This window comes from Myxocyprinus asiaticus, chromosome 11 (assembly GCF_019703515.2).
Source record: "Myxocyprinus asiaticus isolate MX2 ecotype Aquarium Trade chromosome 11, UBuf_Myxa_2, whole genome shotgun sequence".
In the NCBI taxonomy this organism is placed as follows: Eukaryota; Metazoa; Chordata; class Actinopteri; order Cypriniformes; family Catostomidae; genus Myxocyprinus; species Myxocyprinus asiaticus.
This window is the reverse complement of record NC_059354.1, coordinates 33,075,950-33,098,918: the sequence shown is the minus strand read 5'-3', so window position 1 is coordinate 33,098,918 and position 22,969 is coordinate 33,075,950. Positions and strand designations below refer to the sequence as shown.

Here is a 22,969-nt window from a genome sequence, read left to right as displayed (position 1 = left end):
TATTCTGAGTTCAAAACAATTTAAACTCAATCATTAGGATTTGAGGCATAACATTGATTACCACAAAAATTTATTTAGATTCATTTCTCCTTTTCTTTAAAAAAAGCAGTAAGCTGGGTTCCATTGAGGCACTTACAATGAAAGTGAATGGGGGCCAATTTTTGACCGTTAAAATACTCACTGTTTCAAAAGTATAGCCACAAGACGTCCATACAGTAATTCAAATGGGGCAAATCCTATGGAGGCTTGTTGGACCTCTCGAACTACAGATAATAGGGGCTCAAACCACTTATCCCACTTCCGAGCATCACTGTGAATGAACTTACAAATCATGTTCTTAAGTGTTTTATTAAATCGTTCGACCAGTCCATCTGTCTGAGGATGGTACACACTGCTCTGAATCGATTTAATCCCCAGAAATTTTTAAAGTTAGCGTGGAGTGCGAGACATGAAAGTAGTGCCTTGGTCAGTGAGAATCTCTTTCGGGATCCCAACTCGGGAGATAATTTTGAAGATTGCCTCTGCAACACACCATGCTGAGATGTTGCGGAGAGGCACTGCTTCAGGATATTGTGTTGTGTAATCCACCAGGACTAACGCAAAGCGATGTCCGTGTGCTGAATGTTCTAATGGCCCAATGAGGTCCATACCAGTTCTTTCAAAGGGAACCCCAATCAGTGGTAGAGGGCGCAATGGTGCTTTTGGGTTGGCTGGTGGATTAACCAATTGACAATTGCGGCATGTTGCACACCACCTATGAACATCCCCGTGAATGCCCGGCCAGTAGAAATGGGCCATGAGATGGTTTAGTGTTTTCTCTTGCCCTAAGTGGCCTGCCATTGGATTATGATGAACCGCCTGGAATAATATTTCCCGACGACTCTTTGGTACTAACAACTGGGTAATATCTTCTTTTGTCTGAGTGTCCTGCATCGCCCGATACAACTGGTCTTTTATAATTAAAAAATACGGGTATGAGAGAGCAACTGCTGGCTGAAGATGTTGGCCATCGATTACTCTCACTTGGTCGAAGGCATGCTTAAGGGTTTTGTCCTGCGTCTGCTCCAGAGGGAAATCTCCTAGGGGAATCCCTCTAAAGGGCAGGAGAGACGAGCCCTCCTCCTCCCTTGTGTCATCCTGACGAGGAGCTGACAAGGACGGCCCCAGCACCGCCTCCCCAGCCAGCATGTTGCACACCCCACACCATATTACTCTGTTGCAGGGCCCATCCACACACATTCCCTTCAATAACGTTTGGAACACCAGCTGATTGGTACCCAGAATTAGTGGATGGATGAGGCGGGGATTAACCGCAGCCTCAATACTCTGCTTTTGTCCCTGGAATTGAATTGTGACAGCCACTAAAGAGTATTCACGCACATCCCCATGTACACACCTCACCCTCCGTGCTGCATCCAAAGCCTCGTTTTGAACCAAGCATTGATGTATAGAGGTTTGATTACATCCTGAATCCACCAAGGCTTGGTAGAGATAGTGATATCTCTCACTTTGAATACTCACTGATATCCTGTAGGTCCCTGCTCGATCGCGGGCACCTGCGGCACATCAGGGACCCAAACCAACACCCCTACCTCCATCTCCTGGCATTGGTCCTGAAAATGTCTGGGTTCCCCACAGTGCCAGCAGACTGGCCCAGGCTTTCCCCCCGCACCCCTGGCAGCGGAGTCACCAACCTGTGGGGGGGGGGGGGGGGTTGACAGAGAGAGAGAGGAAGCCGGCTGGTTAGGGAAACCCAGAGAATGGGGTGCCGGCTTTGGTGGAATGCAGCCCCATTTCCGGGGTGCAGGTACAGGAAAAGGGAAAGAGGAGGAAGATAGACAAGAGGAGAGAAAGCTAGAGAAGGGGGCTCGCTGGCCCCCGTATACACTGCCAAATGGTCCTCAGCCAGCTGGATTGCTTCCGTCAGTGATGCCAGGTGGTGGCACTGAACCCACTCAGCTGTCCCTTTCGGTAGCCTGCTGACGAACTACTCCAGCACCACAAGATCGATAACAGTTTCGGCATCGTGATCCTCTGCCAGCAACCACCTTCGACAGGCATCAAGGAGCTGTTGGGCAAAGGCAAACAGGCGACCGAATTCGCTGTATGGCAGCATGCGGAAGCGTTGCCGGTGTTGTTCCAGATTGCAGCCGATCCACTACAAGATGGCCCGCTTTAGGTCCGCATACTCCTGGATGCTCATGACCGTAAGTTGTTGGGCCATGAGCTGTGCTTCCCCAGACAGCAAGGGTAGCAATCGGACTGCCCACTGGGTGTCGCGCTTCAGCTGCCTGCTCAAAAAGCTCAATGAAGGCTTCGGTTTATCTTGCGGCCCCATCTTCATGAGCATGATGTGGGCCGTGGCCATAGCTGCAGCTGGGGTTGCTGCTGGAGTACTCCCCTGGGACATCAGGCTCTGTAATACCGGTCTGTCCTCTGCCTGGGCTTGGAGCAGGACCTGGAAATGCTGTCCCTGCTCCGCACATAGGTCCAGGAGGGCTTGATGCTGCATCTGGTGGATACCGGCAAGAGTCTTGATGACTTCAGTTAATGGCGAGGACTCCATGACGGCATTTCTTCCCAGGTTTTGGCACCACTGTAACACATTCTTGTCACTCTTCAGAAATGAAGAAGCAGGAGCCAACGAATTTCCACCTTCTTTTGACTCTTATTTTGAAAACACTTTTCAGTGTAACAACGAAATATGTCCATGTGAACAAAAACACACACAACTCCAACATGTGTCACTCTTCTCCCCTGTGGCTCTCAGCTCCCATTTATCTCTCTGTCGCCTCTCTGCAACACAGAACAGCTGTTAGTAAAATTGCCCACAGGTGTAACTCCTTACCACTCTCATCTCCCGGTCTCGCTCTCCATTTACAAATCGGCCCTACATAAAAACCTCATGGTGCTACATAAAGTGAACTTTTTCAGCAAATCTCAGGTAAGCTCATCTTCCAGTTGTTGTAATATAGGTTCAAACTGTTTTGTCTGTGTGAGCAGGTGGATTAGGGCTTACTGAAACAGTTAGCTGCACAGCACTATAATTGAAGTGATGCTGAATAGGAAAGCCAAATTTCTCTTGGGGGACAAATCCTCTCGAGCCCAGCTGACAAAAAAAGGACCATGCCTGGCAGAGATTGATGAGGATGCTTACTCCCTGTCCCAGCTAATCTACTGCTGGGGTGACAGTCATGGCAACAGAGCCGCAGGAAACACCTCCACTCTGATGAAGCCAAGCCAGGCCAGTTGCAGCACAACTGGAAATCCTGTTTTCTCTTATCTGAAAGCACACAGGGATCCAAGCCTGCTGGTGTCCTGCAAGCAGAGGCTAGTCCACTGCTGCTATGCCCATTTTCAATGTCCTCATTTGAATATAGACCTTATGCACGTTGCACATTATTTAACTGTAGTGCAGGGCATAATGTAACCACTTTAAATGCTTAAATGAATGGTATGGGCAGTATTATAACAGTCATGCATATAAGAGTGTCTTGCTGCTTATTTTGTGGCCCTTACTCACAGGAAAGCAACTACAATGGCCCAGTCTTCCATAACCTTGAGACCTGGCACACTTGTTTAAACTTGGCAAAACAGAGACTTAGTTAAAGGGATAGTGGATGGTAACTGAGGCTAACATTCTCCTTCCACAGAAGAAAGTCAAATGGGTTTTGGAACAACATGAGGGTGAGTAAATGATGACAGAATTGTTAGTTTTGGTGAACTATTCCTTTAAGGCAGTCAGAGCATTCTTGCTGTCTATTTTTTTTTTTTTTTTCTGAAACTGTCCAATGCATTTGATACAGTCAACCATCAGCTACAAATCTCTGCACTAACAAAATGAGCCAATCTATATCTGTTATTTCCTGGTATGCATCTCAGCATCTTCACAACTCCTCTACTTCTAAACCAAAAGTGATCTTTCTCTCATCTCTCTCAATTTCTTTAGAAGGCAGATCTCTCACCAAACTTAAGTTATATATTGGTTCAAATAAGGCAACATGCTTCTTGCTGGTCTGGCTATATCATATGACCTCTTGAGTTCATCCAAATTGTTGCTGAATTGTTGTTGACTCCAGACATTTTTGTTAAACTTTTTCAGGCCTTTCTTTGGCATCCCATAGCAGCCAGAAAAATAACTCTCAAGAACACACATCCAGCAATAGCCCTATTTGGACGGCAATTGTTTCTCAGGGTGACATCTGTAAAAGTACATTTTCATGGCTCCTCTGTGATAAAACTCATGTGTTCAGATGACAATTAATTCATGGGGGACGAGCGAGACTTTTTGTCGATCACATGATTGCAGTTGCGCTTGTTATATGGAAAATTCATCAATCCACAAACTGTGTCCTTTGTATTTGCATTTAAATATGTTTGGAATTACGCTAAAGTGAAAATAAACATTTTAAAGCATGAGGGAAATGCTGCAAAGCGCTGCAGATATTTACAGTGTATATTTTTACATATGGAGCAAGCCAAAATTCTTGCGAAGAGCAATTAAATGAATCAAGAAACTGTAGGGACAAGACTGTTTATCAACGCAGCCAAATAAATCTGTCAATGGGAGTACGCATGTTTCGTCACCTGCATCACCTCAGTTGCGCCGCTTGTGCACACTCTCCTAAGCACACGCATGGAGATATAGAAGCCGCACATATCAAGGACAGTAAAGATAATTAAAATGAAATTTGAGGAGCTGTGGTAAAAATGGTTTTCTTATGTTTTATCTATTAAAATGACTGACATCATTTGGAATTATCTGTCAGTGTTTAAAAAGTGGAGGTGGAAATTAAACCTTTTAAATAAGATAGACATTAACCCGACAACTTTTCTGGGACTACTTGACCCATATAAATGAGTAGTCATGCAAGCCCTATGTATAAATGTATTTAGTAAACGTTTCTACATTAAAATGTGATATATTACAATTTTATTACATTGCTGCTGTAATAATAGACCATTTCAAAAGTTTACGTGATCTGGCTCTCGTTTTTCTTTCCCTTTTACTTAAGAGTTCCCACTCACTATGGTGGAGCAGCGACATAATTTTATTTTTGTGAATTATTTCTGTAGAGCCCTACTAAATCTATTAGTAGTCTATTCATTGTTCTTCCATAACTTTAAAGGTTTTAATCTTTACAATTTTTTGTAATTTGGGTATACAAAATTATTTTTCAATAATGCGTTTTGTAACACTGTCTAAAAGGGTTAAAAAAAAAAAAAGGTGTTTGTTGTTTATTTTTGGTTTGTAATTTTATATTTGTCATTTTATGTTTAAAAGTTTAAAATTTATGTGGAAGTGGTAGAAATAATAGGAAGGTGTATTTTAGGAGATACCTTTAAATTGTTTAGAAATGAAGTGTTTATAATCTGACCCCTAGAGTTCAAGGGGCGGGGTCACGAGAGAAAAAAGAGGAGATTTTTCTAGAGAGTTCGGGAGTGCAAGAAGCAAGAGAAAAGGGTACACACATGTAGTGTCTAAAGACTGAGAAAAAGTAAAGGATTTTGATTTGAAAGTAGAAACATTGAACAGTTTAAAGACTGTTGATGGGAGGAACTGAGTGTCGACAAGACGCTGAGCTCAAAAATTATAGTTTATATTCAACAGTTGCGTGAACCTAAAGTGTGTGCGTGCGCAACGCTCCAAGAGAGTGTCGCAGTTTATCTTGTTTTTTTTTTGTTTCATCTGTGAAAGTATTCGGAAGAGAGACAATACCCGTGTTTTATTTTACATTAAAGTGTTAAGAAATGGTTGAAGTGTTCGGAGCTCAAGGGATGACTGAGTGAATGTGGAGCGATTTATTAGGAGAGACCGACATGCTTTCATGGCCTGTGCTGATCGGGCCTATCTACAAGATGGAGGATTTGCCTGGACATGTCATCCGATTCATCTTTGGAAGAGATGGTTTGTGATGGATGCATGGACGACTGGATCTGCTGATCATTTCATTGGTGCATCTTCAAATCTGGTACTGTGTTGTTTTTGGAATCGCTTTCTTGTGGGATCTTGTGAGTAATCCTAACTCTTCGCTAACACATTAATTTGAGCTTTTACCTTGCGCGCCTACAAGAGACATAAATCCCAGCTGGGTAATTTTCTTTTTTTTATTTTTTTGTTTGGGAATGTATTTTATTTTGAGTATAATGTGAATCTGAATGTTTCATATTTAGTGTGAAATTTGTATTCCATGTGATCACTCATTTGAATTTATTTATTTTTAAAGTTCTTTTGTTTCATATGTGTTGATTTCAATTAACAGTGTTATTAGTTGCTTCAGTTTCAAAGGGAAATAAGAGGAAAAAAAGTCAAAAGAATAAATAGTGTTTTAGTATTTTAATCTCCTGTGATCTTTCTGCAGAGAAAGGGGGAGGTTGAAGGGGATATCTGAGTAAATTTGGTTGAGATTGGGGTTTACACGATGTAATGTGGGCACAGTGGTTCATCTACGAAGTTATTTCCAAATTTAACATTAGATATTAAACAGTAAAAATCTGAAGGTCCTGGGTTGTATTTAATTATTAGACATTACTTGGTTAATAAATACTCTTTATGACTAAAGTAAATTTAGATGTGCCTCTCACCCGTAGTTTTTTTTTAGTTTGAATTTCCCCTAGACATACTTGTATTTTGAGCCAGTGCATTGGTGAGAGGGCTACATTTCAAAAATTTCTGTTACACAATCCTCCAACTTTCACAACTGTCCATTACCGCCAGAGCTGTTTCCGCATGCAGCGCAAACGTACGGCACTTAGCAGTGGTCAAAAAGGATTTCCAATATGGCTTTTGGATTATAAACTCAGAGATGTGGATTCGGACGGTAATTAAATTACCACACGACCTTGGTGTTTTTCTCGCGGGAGGTGGGAGAAAAACACCGACATTTCGTATTCGGACACCAATAAAATCACTGACTTCCCCCTGTAAATGCTGGAATTACCTCACGTCCCCATGCAAAATAATTGCCGTCCGAATAGGGCTAATGACAGTGTTGAGTTTCGCACATGTGGTCCAAAATGGAGTAATATGTAAAATGTTCTTTGTGAGCCAGCTCATAAAAGTAGCTTTCATCAATTAGTGTTGCACACAAGCTTTTTTGTTCTTTCTTTCTTTTTATCCCAAAAGGTGTTTAATGTAGCTTGGCATGGTTGTATTTAAAAAATGAAGGGCAAGATATTTCATGGATTGAGAGGTTGACGGACTAAAAGAGGCTGTCATTTTGCACAAAAGCAGTGATTCACAGAGACCTGCCATTCACAGAACTGAACATAGAATTGAAGGTTATAAACAGAATAAAAAATTCAGAGAATGAGGATGGATAGCTTAAAAGTGCCCAAAATAATAGATATATTTCGCCGTGTGGACTGGAATAAAAAAGTGCACTTTTCTGGAGCAATGCTACCTTAATCACTGTTTGGCTTTGTGTGGCTCATGCTTTGATTAGGATTCTCAAGCATTCAGTCATCACACATTTTCAACTTTGTTGGCTGACAGAATTATAAAACTAATACTTTGTTAAATTCAAATCAATGTGCTAGGAAACGAGATGGATGGCTTTTATAGCTACAGATATGTCACAGCCAAGAACCATGATTTGCTACTTGCAACAAATATTATATACAGTATAATATTTTTAGTCTGTTTTCCCACAAAAGAAATACTGTAAATTTGAAATGGATATCTGCTAAAAGTTCATTTTGTCAGCTCTTTAACCAGTAGGCTACAACATCTCCTTATGCAACTTTCACTGGCTGTTGCAAAGAGTGACTTTAAAAGCATAGATACATAATTAGTTTGAAGTTACTTTATTTTGTTACCATGCAGCTGTCTCTACTTTTATTATTCACTCTGCTTTATGCTTAGACTTCCACTCACAGGACCTTGGTCTGGTTTACATGACCAAGGATACCGACGGCTTAGAGATAGAGGGCTGCCTCAAGCAGAACACAAACTTGCTGATAAAAATGTGTCTAGCCAGATTTATGGACAAGCATGCTGAAGGCCATGAGAGAGTGTACATTTTCCATGAGAGAGTGTTACTGTTGGTGAAATTTAGCCTTTCGATCATAACCTCAATTTGTAGACCAAACCAGAAGGCTGACTGACTGGCATTTCCAATGGGTTTTTAAAATAGCTAGCTAGAATTGCTAACAAGTTGCTATATAAGGACTCCAACTATCACAAGGATGTGAGTTTACATGCTTGACAAATCGACAGCCTTTGTAGTCCTTATATAGCAACTTGTAAGCAACTTACTGTGTGTTTTTAAGCACACAGTGGTTTCAAAATTCACATTTGAGGTATGACTGTGTATAATTTATATTGTAGAACACAACTTGAAAGTCTTTTCAAATAATATAAATCACAGACCTTGTTACTTATTTATCGAAAACCACTGTTCAAAAAATAAATAAATAAATAAATAAATAAAAATTCCATAAGGAACGCAATAAAACGCAAATTTTCTTCTGGATTTTAGCAGATCTATACTATTCTTTTCAGAGACAAATGTTGAGTCCCTGCCATCTGATGCATAAAAAATGGTGTTGTTAAATATAATGAGTGGTTACGGTCTGTGTGCAGAATACTTCACTACCGTCAGAGGTTCAGGTGTGAGGTTGAGTTTATACTGTGTACTACTTCACCCTACTGCTGTACTTGCTGTAATCAATTTCAGAGAGGCTCCCTAGAGATTTACCAGCAAAATGAGAACCAAAGCTTTTTTGACAGCCTGATGAATCTTAATGGAGACTGCACTGTCCCACTCTCATTTGTGCTTGTCAGGTGAAATTACTTATGCTGTAGTTGGCCAATATGGGACAATTAGACTTATTTCTGTGCAGGAAAACCCCTAAAACTAAATTCTAAGTTGATTTAGTTGCCACTGCTGGAACATTATTAAACCTTTTAAAGGGATAGTCCGCTTTCTCTCGTCATTTACGGTCTGTGTGCAGAATACTTCACTACCGTCAGAGGTTTAGGTGTGAGGTTGCCATCCCAGATGTGGATGGCTTTTTTTCTTCTGCAGAACACAAACAACTATTTTTAGAAGAATATTTCAGCTCTGTAGGTCCAGACAATGCAAGTAAATGGTGGCCAGAACTCAGAAGGTCCAAAAAGGACTTAAGGGCAGCATAAAAGTAATCCATATCACTCCAGTGGTTAAATCCATGTCTTCAGAAGCAAATTTATATGTGGGGGTGAGAAACAGATCCATATTTAAGTCCTTTTTTAAATTTATTTATTTTTTGACTATAAATCTCCACCTTTGACCAGCCCAAACAAATAGGTGGCTAAATGTGAAAGTGGAATTTGAAAGTGAAAGTGTAGATTTACAGTAAAAAAGGTCTTAAATATTGATTTGTTCTCACCGACACATATCATATCTCTTCTGAATATATGGATTTAACCACTGGATTTGTTGGATAACTTTTATGCTGCCTTTATGTCCTTTGTGGACCTTCTGAGTTCTGACTTGCATTGAATGAACCAACAAAGCTGAAATATTGTTCTAAAAATCTTTGTTTGTGTTTTGCAAAAGAAAGTAAGTTATACACATCTGGGAAGGCATGAGGGTGAATACATTTTTGGTGAAATATTGGATATGTCATATGTGTACGATAAATGTTTGCACAAAGACAGACCTCTGTTGCTGCAGATCTTGCCATCTGGAGATGTGCATCTCCGTTTACTCTCCCATGGGCTGATGTCACACTGGAATTCACATTTATCTCCATGCCAACCAGCCGAGCAGTAACAGTTTCCACAGTAACACTTTCCATGGCCTGAAACCACAAATGGAGGGTGAGTGAGGAGAGAAATCCAGTTCCTGGTCTTTTTCAAAAATATTTCTCAAAATCATCACAGACAACTTATGGCCATGTCATTTTGTGAATTAGGCTGCCTTTCAAAGACAGTTTTAAAGGGCACATTTAAACCCTATTAACCAAATCTTATGAAACATTTTAATGGGTGTATTTCACATAAAAACACACCACTGAAAAGTGTCATTCTTTTCAAAAATAAATTACAGCGTATTGATTATAGTGGACTGGCTGTTGATTCAGTGGCTTCTGGACAAAAGAAATAAGGAACTTTCATTATATGAAACAGCAACATCATCTATATTGCAATTATTTCCCCAAATTAATTTAGCAATAGGTGGCATGCAATCCTATTCATAACCTCAGAAATGACTAGAAGGTGTAATAAAAGTAATAAAAGGGCCTAGTAATGAATAAGGAATAGTTACCTCTAGTTACAACACACAGTTGAGTACGAAGATACTTTACACAAGTACGCAAACGTAGACCTGAGTGCTTGGCCAAGGCATTCGCAACACGTAGTCCATTGACCATACTAGCGTGTATTCTTGCGTTTCTGCCATAAAACCATGTGTATTATTATTCAGGTAAGTTGCTATAAATGTATTGACTTTAACTTGCTCAGTAATATTCTCTTCAAACTGTTGCACCGCCATGACATTTCTTGAAAAAGCAAACTCACCATAGAAGTGGACAGTTCATACAATGATGTCTGCTATAGTGTGTGGCAACATTGAGAATGCAACACACACTTGCAGTCTGACACATTTTGGAATGCAATGAAGCACAAAATTAAGCTTGTTTAACTAGAAGTACTTGCTTAGAGTATGTTTTGGGCATAAAAATGTATGAATGTGGTTGCATTAAATGACAAAATAACATACTAAGTGGCATTTATTTTAAAATAAGAAAACAGAAGCACACTTTTCAAGCAAAATATTTAACAAAAATAAGTATGTTAGATATTAAATTATTTAACAGATATACAATTCAAATTGAAGATAAAGAGTAAATAAATCAGCTCTTTTAACTAAAAGGTGGGACGTCCCTTCCTACAGTTACCAAACTGAATGTAGTGATTTCGACCTTTCATTTTTCTACAAGTCTGTTTCCTTCTCCATATGCTGTCTCTGGGGTACTTCATACATCCACTAGAAATGTCTTTGGTACTAGTTTGCTAAATGTTATGGCAAAAATGGCTAAGAACATTATTTATTTGTAGATGCCACTTGGTTTCATGTTATATAATCCAATTTAAGTCATCCATTTGTAAGTGTAGCAACTGTGGATCAAACTTGAAGCACAGGTCACCCAGCCATACCTCCACACACTTCTCCAGACTCTTCATCCAAACACTCGCTGTCATCACACTCGCAGTAGCGTCCACTGATCAAGCCCTTCCCGTCGGGATTATGGCACATGCAGCTGCCACAGTGACAGTTGCCTGTCAGAAACATCAATGTCAGGATCCAGAGATCTTATGCTGTCACCCTGCTCCACAGCACCACACTGCAGCAACCACACTCTTACATAGGAAGACACACATACACTCTCACAAACACACTTGATCAGAGACACAATTTCATGCAAACACATCAAGCCACATAACCTAACACTTACATTTAGGTCAGCGTAACGGTGAAGTACAGAGTTTGGGTCAAGGTGTGAAATGCAAGCAAGCTGCTGTTTTCTATGGGGATTTTCTTGGCCTCTCAAACTGTGTAAAGCATGTTTTGACAACTGAGCACCATATAACTTTACATTTAGTTTTATTTATAAACAAATATGCAGAAATGGTTCATTTTTGATAAGGTTTATAAAGAATCAGTACATTATTGCATTTGCTGTATCCAACAAAGTTTTGTCAGACCATTTACCAAAAAGCCAAAATTAATACAGAATAAAACTCAATTGGGTCATTTATTGGGTTCTCAACAGGTAGGTCACAGGTCTGTACTGAGGTCGCAGAAGGCAGACCAAAAAAAAAAAAAAAAAAAAGAAAGAAAGCTAAATGCAAATAATAAAATGCTACCAACCAAGTAACTGTACATACTTAGGTTAGCCTATCAACTTATAACAGGGAGGAGGAAAAAGGTCGCAAAAATTTTTTATTTTATAATATATATATATATTTTTTTTTTTTTTGGTGGCATCAAAGGCAGTGTTTCTAATCTAAATTTACTGTATTTTTGTGCAAGTTCATCTTTTACTTAGTAGAAGATAGATAGATAGATAGATAGATAGACAGACAGACAGACAGACAGACAGACAGATAGATAGATAGATAGATAGATAGAAAGAAAGAAAGAAAGAAAGAAAGAAAGAAAGAAAGAAAGAAAGAGAAAGAAAGAAAGAATAGGATAGGATAGGAATAAGAAATTCTACATCACAGCTCTGACATGGAGACAACTTTATTGTCTAAGGTGCCTAATATAATAAGAAATATGAAACATCTTACCTGCATTGGAGCAAACTACACCCTGGGCATTGCGGCAGAGGTCTTTACTAGTTTTAACAGAGAGAGAACATTCCTCCTGATACTGGCAGGATTCCCCAAACCAATCCTCATCGCAGAAACACTTTCCACAGTTGCATATCCCATGATCTGTAGAGGCACCACACACACAAAATACATTTATTAATTGCTTTGCGTAACCTGTGGTAAGTTTACAGACCCACAATGTAAAAAGTAAATGACTAGAAATGATATTATGTTGGAGGAGCCAATGAGCTCCATAGGAGATCGATTTTGTGATTAGTAACACATTTGTAAGGTGTTTGGAAAGGGGTGAAGGACAGGGTGATGTGCAAGCCATCTCCACGCATGCATGCTTACAAAGGAAACCCTGTGAAAGAAGGGGGGCGGGGGTTGGTAAGGAGTTCTGTGTGATTCACACATGTGTTTAAGGTGTTAAAGGTTTCTCTTGGTTTCTTTCTGCACCATAAACATTTTACAATTGTTCAAGACTATACACAAGAGCAGTGGTTCCCAAACTTCTTTATCAGTTGATCCCATATCACCTAAATTGTTTACATGATGTACCCCCTGTGATTTTAAGAAATGTCTACCTTTCAAAATATAATGATTTTTTTTACAACACATTTGCATGTTTAGTTGCAAGCTATTTGTAATTTTTATGTATTTACATTTGAATTCGACATTTACTAATTACTGTACATTTTTTATTTAATTTAAGTGCATTCCCCCTGCATTAGATTTCTGCTATCTGAACCAAGTAAAAGTATTTTATGTTTTTATAATGAAAAAATGTAGTTTAAACACTGTGGCTCTTTAAAAAACATGTCTTCATTTGAGCATCCCATCCAGCTCAATTTAGCTACATACGTATAATGTAAAATTAGGGTGGGACAACCTGTTTGTTTGAGCAATGGAAGATGGGGGAGTGTTTGGGAAACCAGTTTTTGCAGTATTTTGCAATTCAATTTGGTGCTACTAGTTGCAAATAGACACTTAACTTTTCATAAGCAGTTTAGGTTAAATCATTAAGTCCTGCAGAGCCCTCTGGTCTGTGCAAGTACAGAATCAGGGTCAATACAGTATATTTAACTTTAATGCTTCTGACACCATGACACACATCTTGGACAGACAAAAAGGAATTTAACACCATGTAATCAAAAGACAGTCCTGCAATCTCAAAACCTACAGCCGATAATGCATTCTGAGTATAGCCTACTGAACACTGACATATGCAGTGTATGGTACAGTAGTTTATTTCACCTAAGCTCATCCTACTAGATAACACAAGTTTTACTACTTATTACAAATACTGAAATATGAGCATTTTTTCCTATTCATTTTCCATCAATCTTTCTCTCTTTACCCCTCCCCTTCCCTCCTGCTGTAATCAACAGTGGCACATGTGAGACAAGAAAAAAAAAAATTCTATATCAGACTACTGTTATGACTGCCCAACATTAGTCAAGACTCCATGAATGAAAATGGATATGCAAAAAAAAAAAAAAAAAATGGCAGCCACAATATAATCCAAATACGTCCTGTTCTTGTAAATTCAGCCCTTTAGCCAGAAGTGTCATCCTCAATCAGTCCCTGCACTAATCCATCATGTAAATTTGATGTCGTCTTCAAGGGCTATCCATCAGTCATTAACAATAGCCTTGTTCTCCTCCTGTACTCATTACCAGAGTGACTTGGCTGATTGTCATAAACATTCAGTGTTTCCCTTCTGTCACTCAATTGATATTGTGTCGATGTAGTGACACTAGGGGTCGCTCTTGAGAGCCCCGATCACCTCAGATCTTTGAGAAAAGGCCAATGAGAATTGGCGAGTGGAATTTGCATGTCACTCCCCCGGACATACGGGTATAAAAGGGAGCTGGAATGCAGGATTCATTCAGATTTTTTCTTCGGAGCCGAGTGGTTGTACTATCAGCAAGCTGAATACTACTGCTGTTCCATTCACCTCTTAAGAAGTGTATGCTGTTGGATATACGGTGCATTTCCAGTGGCTATCTCTCCTTCTGCATGACGAGTGCAGATTTCGCCCCTGGGCGCTTCGACAGTGCTAAAAGAGTGTATATTCCTGCTAAAGAGTATATTTTCTCTATTAGAGCACACACATTGACGTTGAACGTGTTTTTAAATATGCCTTTGTGATGCCTAGTCTTTGTGTGATTCCTGGATGCGGTCGTTATTTCTCCGCCTCCGATGGCCACAGGCGCTGCCTCACGTGTCTGGGCAGCGATCACACTGAGGCAGTGTTTGTGAATGGTTCATGTTCTCATTGCGAGGATATGACCATGGCAACATTGCAGTCGCGGCTTTCCTTCTTCCGAGGGAAAGCCACTCTAGCCGCCCTCGCGCTGTGCCTTCTACCCACGGGTGTGAGGCCGGCCCGGCTGGCGCTGAAGGCAATTTGGGGAGTTCATTGGGTGCGGATCTCGCCGGGTAATTCCCCGCAGACCTCTCGTTCCCCAGCACACTCGTTTGTTCCTGTCTGGTTCTGAAATGAGACCAGCCCGCCTCATGGCCGGCTTGACGTCTCTTTCGAGGCTACTGGGCTGCCACCTTCAGGTCTGCCCGCCCAGTCTGAGGCCGACGCAGAGCTGACCGCCATGCTTGCCCGGGCCTCTGCGAGTATCGGGTTGGACTGGAACCCTCCAGCCTCCCCTGAGCGCTCGCGGCTTGATGATTGGTTCCTGGGTTCGGGGCGCCGCTCATGGCCACGCCCCCAACCCCCCCCCCCCCCCCAGTTCCTTTCTTCCCGGAGGTGCATGACGAACTCACAAGGTTGTGGATGGCACCTTTTGCTGCCCGAAACAGACTTCCGGGTTTGTCCGCTCTCACTACCCTCGATGGGGGGGCGGTCCACGGGTACACGGAGGTCCCTCAGGTGGATCAGGCGGTTGCGATGCACCTGTGCCCGCAAAATAACGCCACCTGGCAGGATCGTCCAGTGCTTCCCTCCAGAGCCTGTAGGACTACGTCATCTCTGGTGGCCAAAGCCTACAGTGCCACTGGACAGGCCACCTCTGCCCTGCATGCCATGGCCCTCCTGCAGGTACATCAGGCCAAGCACTAAAAGAACTGCACGTGGGTAGTCCTGATCCGGGCGACAAAGGTCACGGCGCGAGCACTCAGGCAGGCGATGTCCACCTTGGTGGTCCAGGAGCACCACCTGTGGCTGAATCTGGTCGAGATGAGGGACGCAGACAAAGCACGCTTTCTCAACGTGCCCATCTCCCAGATTGGACTTTTCGGCGACACCGTTGAGGACTTCGCCCAGCAGTTCTCGGCGGTGAAGAAGCAGACGGAGGCCATCCAGCACATCTTGCCCCAGCGCGGCTCAAGATCCCCCACCCCTAGGTATGTCAGACGTGATCGTCCCCTTAATGCCCCTTGCCCGGAGCTTAGACGCGTGGCTAACGCTTTCCAACCCGTCACAGTGGCTGGCCAGGACCATCCGACTCGGCTACATGATTCAGTTCGCGAGGCGCCCGCCCCGGTTCAGCAGTGTCTGCTTCACTTCAGTGCAGGGCGAAAATGCTGCCACCCTGCGTGCGGAGATCGCGACCCTTCTACGCAAGGGCGCGATAGAGCCTGTCCCTCCAGCCAAGATGGGGAAAGGGTTCTACAGCCCTTACTTCATCGAACCAAACAAAGGCGGTGGGTTGCGGCCAATCTTGGACCTGCGAGTTCTGAACTGGGCCTTACACAAACTCCCGTTCAAGATGCTAATGCAGAAACACATTCTAGCCTGCGTCCGGCATCAAGATTGGTTCGCAGCAGTAGACCTGAAGGACGCGTACTTTCATGTCTCGGTTCTACCTCGACACAGACCCTTCCAACGGTTTGCTTTCAACGGCCAGGTGTATCAGTACAAGGTCCTCCCCTTTGGCCTGTCCCTGTCCCCTCGCGTCTTCACGAAAGTTGCAGAGGCAGCTCTTGCCCCGTTAAGGGAAGTGGGCATCCACATACTCGACTACCTCGACGACTGGCTGATTCTAGCATACTCTCAAGAGTTGCTGTGCACGCACAGGGATTTTGTGCTCAGGCACCTCAGTCGTCTAGGGCTTCGGGTCAACTGGGAAAAGAGCAAGCTCTCCCCGGTTCAGAGCATCTCTTTCCTCGGCATCGAGTTAGACTCAGTCTCAATGATAGCGCGCCTCACAAGCGAGCGCACGCAGTCGGTGCTGAACTGCCTGAAGTCATTCAGGTGAAGGACAGCGGTTCCACTGAAACACTTTCAGAGGCTCCTGGGGCATATGGCTTCCTCAGTGGCAGTCATGCCACTCGGGTTGATGCATAAGAGACCGCTTCAGCAATGGTTTTAGACTCGAGTCCCGAGATGGGCATGGCACACCGCTCTGCCACCACTTATTCAGCCCTTGAACAGACCTTGCATTTCTATGGGCAGGAGTTCCACTACAGCAAGTGTCCAGACGTGTCGTGGTCACCACAGATGCCTCCGAACTGGGCTGGGGCACCTTGTGCAATGGGCACGCAGTTGCCGGTTCCTGGTCAGGACCGCGACTGGGTTGGCACATCAACTGCCTAGAGTTGCTGGCTGTACTACTCACCCTGCCGAGGCTATTGCCATTGATCCAGGGCAAGCATGTGTTGGTCCGGTCCGACAACACAGCAACAGTAGCATATATAAATCGCCATGGCGGCGTACGCTCTCTCGTCGCATGTCGCAACTCGCCCACCATCTCCTCCTCTGGAGTCAGCAGTGGCTGAGGTCACTGCGGGCAACTCATATCCCGGCAGCCTCAACGCCACAGTAGACGCGCTGTCGTGGCAGGCAACGCTCACCAGAGAGTGGAGACTCCACCCCCAGGTGGTCCAGCTGAATTGGAGTCGATCCAGCAAAGCAAAGGTAGACCTGTTTGCTTTCCTTCCACTGCCCGCTCTGGTATTCCCTGATGGGAGCCCCCCTCGGGACAGACGTGCTGGCACACAGCTGGCCCCGGGGGCTGTGTAAATACGCATTCCCCCAGTGAGCCTTCTTGCACAGACCCTGTGCAAGGTCAGGGAGGATGAGGAACAAGTCACCCTCGTAGCCCCATACTGGCCCACTCAGACTTGGTTCTTGGACCTCACGCTCCTCACGACAGCACTTCCCTGGCGGATTCCCCTGAGGAAGGACCTTCTTTCTCAGGGATGGGGCACCCTCTGGCATCCACATCCAGACCTCTGGAATCTCCATGTCTGGCCCCTGGATGGGACGCAGAAGGTCTAAGCGGTCTACCACCAGCAGTTGTAGACACGATCACTCAAACCAGAGCCCCCTCTACCAGGCAGCTTTATGCCCTAAAGTGGCGCTTATTCACGAATTGGTGTTCTTCCCGAGCCGAAGACCCCCAGAGATGCGCAGTCGGGTCAGTGCTCTCATTTCTGCAGGAGAGGCTGGAGGGCCGGCTGTCCCCCTCCACCTTGAAGGTTTATGTAGCCGCTCTAGCGGCTCACCACGACGCAGCCGATGGTAAGTCCCTTGGACAGCACAACCTGATCATCAGGTTCCTCAAAGGTGCCCGGAGGCTTAATCCTCCCAGGCCATGCCTCTTCCCCTCATGGGATCTCACCATGGAAAGTCCTCTCCTTAAAGACAGCCCTCCTGATTGCGCTCAGCTCCATCAAGAGGGTGGGGGACCTGTAAGCATTCTCTGTCAGTGACACATGTCTGGAGTTCGGTCCGGCAGATTCTCACGTGACCCTGAGACCCCGACCGGGCTATGTGCCCAAGGTTCCCACGACCCCCTTCAGGGATCAGGTGGTGAACCTGCAAGCACATCCCCGGGAGGAGGCTGACCCAGCCCTGTTGTTGCTGTGTCCGATGCGTGCTTTGCACACCTACTTGAATTGCACGCAGAGCTTTAGATGCTCTGAGCAGCTCTTTGTCTGCTTTGGTGGACAGCAGAAAGGGAACGCCATCTCCAAACAGAGGCTTTTCCACTGGATTGTGGATGCCATTTCATTGGCCTACCAGACCCAGGCCATGCCCGCCCCCTTGCGGGTTCAAGCACACTCTACAAGGAGTGTGGCGTCCTCGTGGGCACTGGCCAATGGCACCTCTCTAGCAGACATCTGCAGAGCAGCAGGCTGGGCAACACCCAATACTTTTGCGAGATTTTACAATCTCCGGGTTGAGCCAGTTTCTTCCTGTGTTCTTTCAGGTACGAACAGGTAGAGTTCGGTAATACGGAACAGCTGGCCGGGTGTATCGCTTGCGTATAGCACCTTTCCCCTCCCTTGAGGCGAAAACGTGCGCTTTTACCCCCAGTCGAGTTCACGAAGTCGTGGACCATGGATGTCCTTCCTCCCTAGCCCTATGGTTCACGAACTCGGCGGAGGAGTTCACAGCCAGCCCCACTACGGGGTCTAATATGCCCTGTACTGGGATAGGTGCTCCACAGGTGCCGATTACTCCGGTAACCCCTGTGATGTATATTCTGCGGTACGGTCTCCCTGTCGGCGATCCCGCGTCACCCTTGGGCAGAGCTCTCACTGCCCCCGGTCGCTGTGTTTGTTTCTCACTGCCCCCTTTTTTGTGGCGGGACCTACCACCGCGCCTCTTCCATGTATGGCTGCTGAGCCCATGTGTCATATTGCCACATGTTGACCTCCCCTTTTGGGCAGGATGTGGTCTCTGCGGTGTCTTTTCCCCCTGAAAGAATAGGAAAGGAAAAGAACACCTTCCCCAATGCGTATGATAGTGTTAGATGGCCCCAGCTGAATCTAATACTCTGTGCAGAGAAAACATAGAGAGAAAAGGCCACAGCTGGCGCGGCCTGCTCCCATGCTAGTTACGTCACTTCCCCCCTCAGGGATGTGGGGAACTACATGACATCATTTGGGGCATTGTGGTTACGTGCAGTCTGATGCACCTGCTATTACGCATGCAGCAGCTTGCTTGCACCTGCATCGGCAGTTCACGTAACACGGTTCAGTTGTTGTGGCGTTTTTCCATAGGGACCCCTAGTGTCACTACATCGACACAACATCGAGTGAGTGACAGAAGGGGAACGTCTCGGTTACTGTCGTAACCTCCGTTCCCTGATGGAGGGAACGAGATGTTGTGTCCCTCTTGCCACAACGCTGTACTAGCCGCTGAAATGGCCAGGACCGTGTCTCGGCTCCTCAGCACAAAACCTGAATGAATCCTGCATTCCAGCTCCCTTTTATACCCGTATGTCCGGGGGAGTGGCAGGCAAATTCCACTCGCCAATTCTCATTGGCCTTTTCTCAAAGATCTGAGGTGATCGGAGCTCTCAAGAGCGACCACTAGTGTCACTACATTGACACAACGTCTTGTTCCCTCCATCAGGGAACGGATGTTACGGCAGTAACCGAGACGTTTTTTTAGCCAGTCTGGAGGGAAAGGCAAGAATTGTGCAAATACAAAACGGAGGATACATCTATCTTGTGCCCTATATATTAAAAACAAATTTGTTTTGGAAATGTTAAGACATCAGCCAAGAACTATTAAAAAAATTAAAATTTCTGGGCTGTGGTTAAGATTTGACTAAAGGGGCATTCCTTATTACCACATCTGGCAAGTTGTTAGTAGACAACTTCAGGTCAGGTCTCCGATCAGATCAGATCTTAGTTATTTTTTACTTCTTCTTATGCCTTGTCCATGTGTTTTTTGTGTTTCCCTTGTGTGCTCTGTTATTGCACTCATCGTCTTTTTGGATCCCTGACTCTATCTTCATGCAAACACAACTCCTGATTTGTATGATTCCATCCTTGTGTTTACACACATATAAACTTCTTGACTGGCACATTTTCAGATTTTGATTTTCACACAGAATTTCATTACAGAGCAGGCATTACACATTTTTCCATACATATAAATGCCAATGCTGAATAAGCTTTTGTAATGACTTGTCTTAGATTGATCACCATCCCTGCTAAAATAAATAAATAAATAAATCTGTCAGCTTAAATTCAATGTGAAATCCAAATTTACCATATTTCTTAATGGCTCCTGGTCTTATTGTGCGCAATGCATTGGTGCACATTATTCCAAGTGTAAAACACGCACGTACGCACGCACGCACGCACGCACGCACGCACACACACACACACACACACATTTTGTTCTTCTTAATCTTTAATCTAAATGCAATAATTGCTCTGCCTCTGAAATCATTTTCTTTTTTGGCTGAAGTAGCATACTACCATACTACTCCTGCCATACAAGTACTTTCTACTAAAGTATACTAAATTACTATATAGTCTACTGCAGAAATAGCAGGAGTTGTATACTATTCTGAACATAGCACCTGTTACTTTTCAATAGTCTTTGGGTTAAGATTACCTCATTTTCTGAACAATGGAAGATGGGAGGAGTGTTTGAAACTTGTTTGAAAATAGTCACTATTTTTGCCATTCTGCAGATACTACACACTGCAGCTTTTAAGCTGAATAGCTGGTTCAAACTGTGCTTACCAGCTTAGATAAGGTTAGCCAAGGTGGTTTACCAGCTCTAACCACACTGACCTCAACCTTACCGGTTGGTAGTTCAGCTGATCAACCACCTAAACTAGTTCGGACCAGATAATGGCAAGGTTCGGCAGCCATCAGAGTCTGGTTTTTTACTTGATTTATCAGTTGAAATTACTTTTAAAACAGGCACAGTCCTAAAATTAACCAGCTCCTACATTCAATGTCTCATCTACATTTAAATTCAAAGAACTCTATGCAGAGACAATCACTTTGACCTATTAACTGCCACCCACTCGTATGTGGAAGGAAGAGTTTGGTCCTTGCTGTCCACTGTGTCCCTGCTTCTGTGCCTCCAGGGGAATAATTTACCCCCACCCTACTGATGGGCCAAGACAACAACATAGACACCCTGAGCAGTATGACTCACTCTAAACAGCTGTGAACAGTTTTAATAGATGGTGCGTCCTCATCAAATAAATTGTAGATGGGGAGCAGATTAATGAGTCATCAGATGCTAATGACTGTTTTGCCACTGAAGACAGTGCAGTCCACGTGAATATGAATGCTTGATAAAAACTCTGATGCAAATAAATGTATCAATGATGTGTCTTGTGAGACTGGAATCGACTGCAGTTTATCGCTCTACAGGCAACACTGTCTCTTAGAGCATCTAGAACAAATTGGGCAAAAATATTTTAATTAAAAATATTGTACTAGCAGTTTTCAGCAAGAAAATACACCACGTATAGCATGTCTTATACTGTATGTATTAGAAAAGAATGGGGTGATCACTGCATGACTGTGCGTGTGCTTTGTTTGGTCAAAAAAAAAAAAAAAAAAAAAAAAAGACTTGTTCAGGGATGCTATCCAGTGAATAATTTTACAAGAGCTGTATGTCTTAAAGTCTAGGAATAACGACCTGCCCAGCCAAGCCTGTTATTGATTATTGATAAAATTCCTAGAAGCCTATCTAAATTCAATTTGCATTACAATCTACTTAACTAATCTATCTATGAAAATCACAATTTTGAGTACATCGAGTATGTATTTGCCTTACTCAAAATCTCACACAATGACAACCACCGATGCACACACTGTAAAAAAAAAAAAAAAATCTGTAAAAAACTGGCGGCTGTGCATTACCGTTGTTTATATTATTAAATTATAAACTTTATATATTAACCTTCTGAAACTGTAAAAATCTGCTTTTCACATTATAATGTATTATTAATCACCGTAGTAATTACAGAAGGGCACATGATGACGTGAAGTTCATAAATAGTTGCCCTTCCAGGAACAATGACCAATAAACATGTAGAGACAGTGCTCAGGTCTCACTCACATAAACACTAAACACCATAAGGGTAACACATGTGAAATGAAAATAATGCAAAAAACATCAGCTAAACTACATAAAATATAACACAGAACACCCCAATGTACATAACTGATATTAAAAATAAGAAGAAACATAACTATCCCCATAAAATATAATTAAATGTAATTGGCCACACAGGGAACTCTGAGAATGCCCGATTTTAGTTTTTTACCGTAATTTGAACAATAATTTACCGAAAAATTTACTGTTTATTGTATGGGAAAATCATACTTTTTACATCTAAAAATTAATTTTTTACATCATTTTACCTTAAAAATACTTGCATTGTCTTTTTAAATATATATTAAAAAACTACCGTATATTTTAAGGTAACTACACATTAAGCGATTAATGTTTTTTACTGTAGCATTTTTACAGTCTTTTAAAGTTAAAATTACAGATATTTACAGTGCATATGAATCAGATTAATACCTGCCTTTCAGCCATACTAATTTGCACATGCAGATACCATTTTCAAAATTACTTTCAGGCATGATAAATCACTTTATGGTCACTACTTAATCCATTTGCACTGATACCTCTTTTTTTGCACTTTTATGGAGACACACCCCAAATTACATATTCATAAAAGGAAAGATGCCAAAAACTGACAAGACACAATATTTGTAATACATCAAAACACTATTATCTGAAAGACCTGATCTTTAGATAGACTACGTAGTAGTCTTTAAGTAGTATGCACATGTACACATAATAACCCTTTAGAAAATAAGGGCCTCTTTGCAGTAGCTTGATCTTTAAAACATGTTGTCTGCTTAGCCTGTTAAACAGTGGCCTTGTATAAAACAAGACAAACTTCAGTGAGGTAATTATTT

The 22,969-nt window shown here is 42.9% G+C and overlaps 1 protein-coding gene across 1 annotated transcript in view; it reads right to left on the bottom strand.

The window, feature by feature from the left end:
• The window catches only part of itgbl1 (integrin, beta-like 1), a 77,843-nt gene that overhangs the window by 45,637 nt on the left and 9,237 nt on the right, over positions 1-22,969 (bottom strand). The window contains exons 3-5 of the mRNA XM_051709756.1: positions 12,284-12,430; positions 11,147-11,269; positions 9,646-9,786 (exon numbers count right to left, since the gene is read on the bottom strand). Coding sequence (XP_051565716.1) covers positions 9,646-9,786; positions 11,147-11,269; positions 12,284-12,430 — 411 coding nt within the window. The remainder of the gene's footprint in view (positions 1-9,645; positions 9,787-11,146; positions 11,270-12,283; positions 12,431-22,969) is intronic.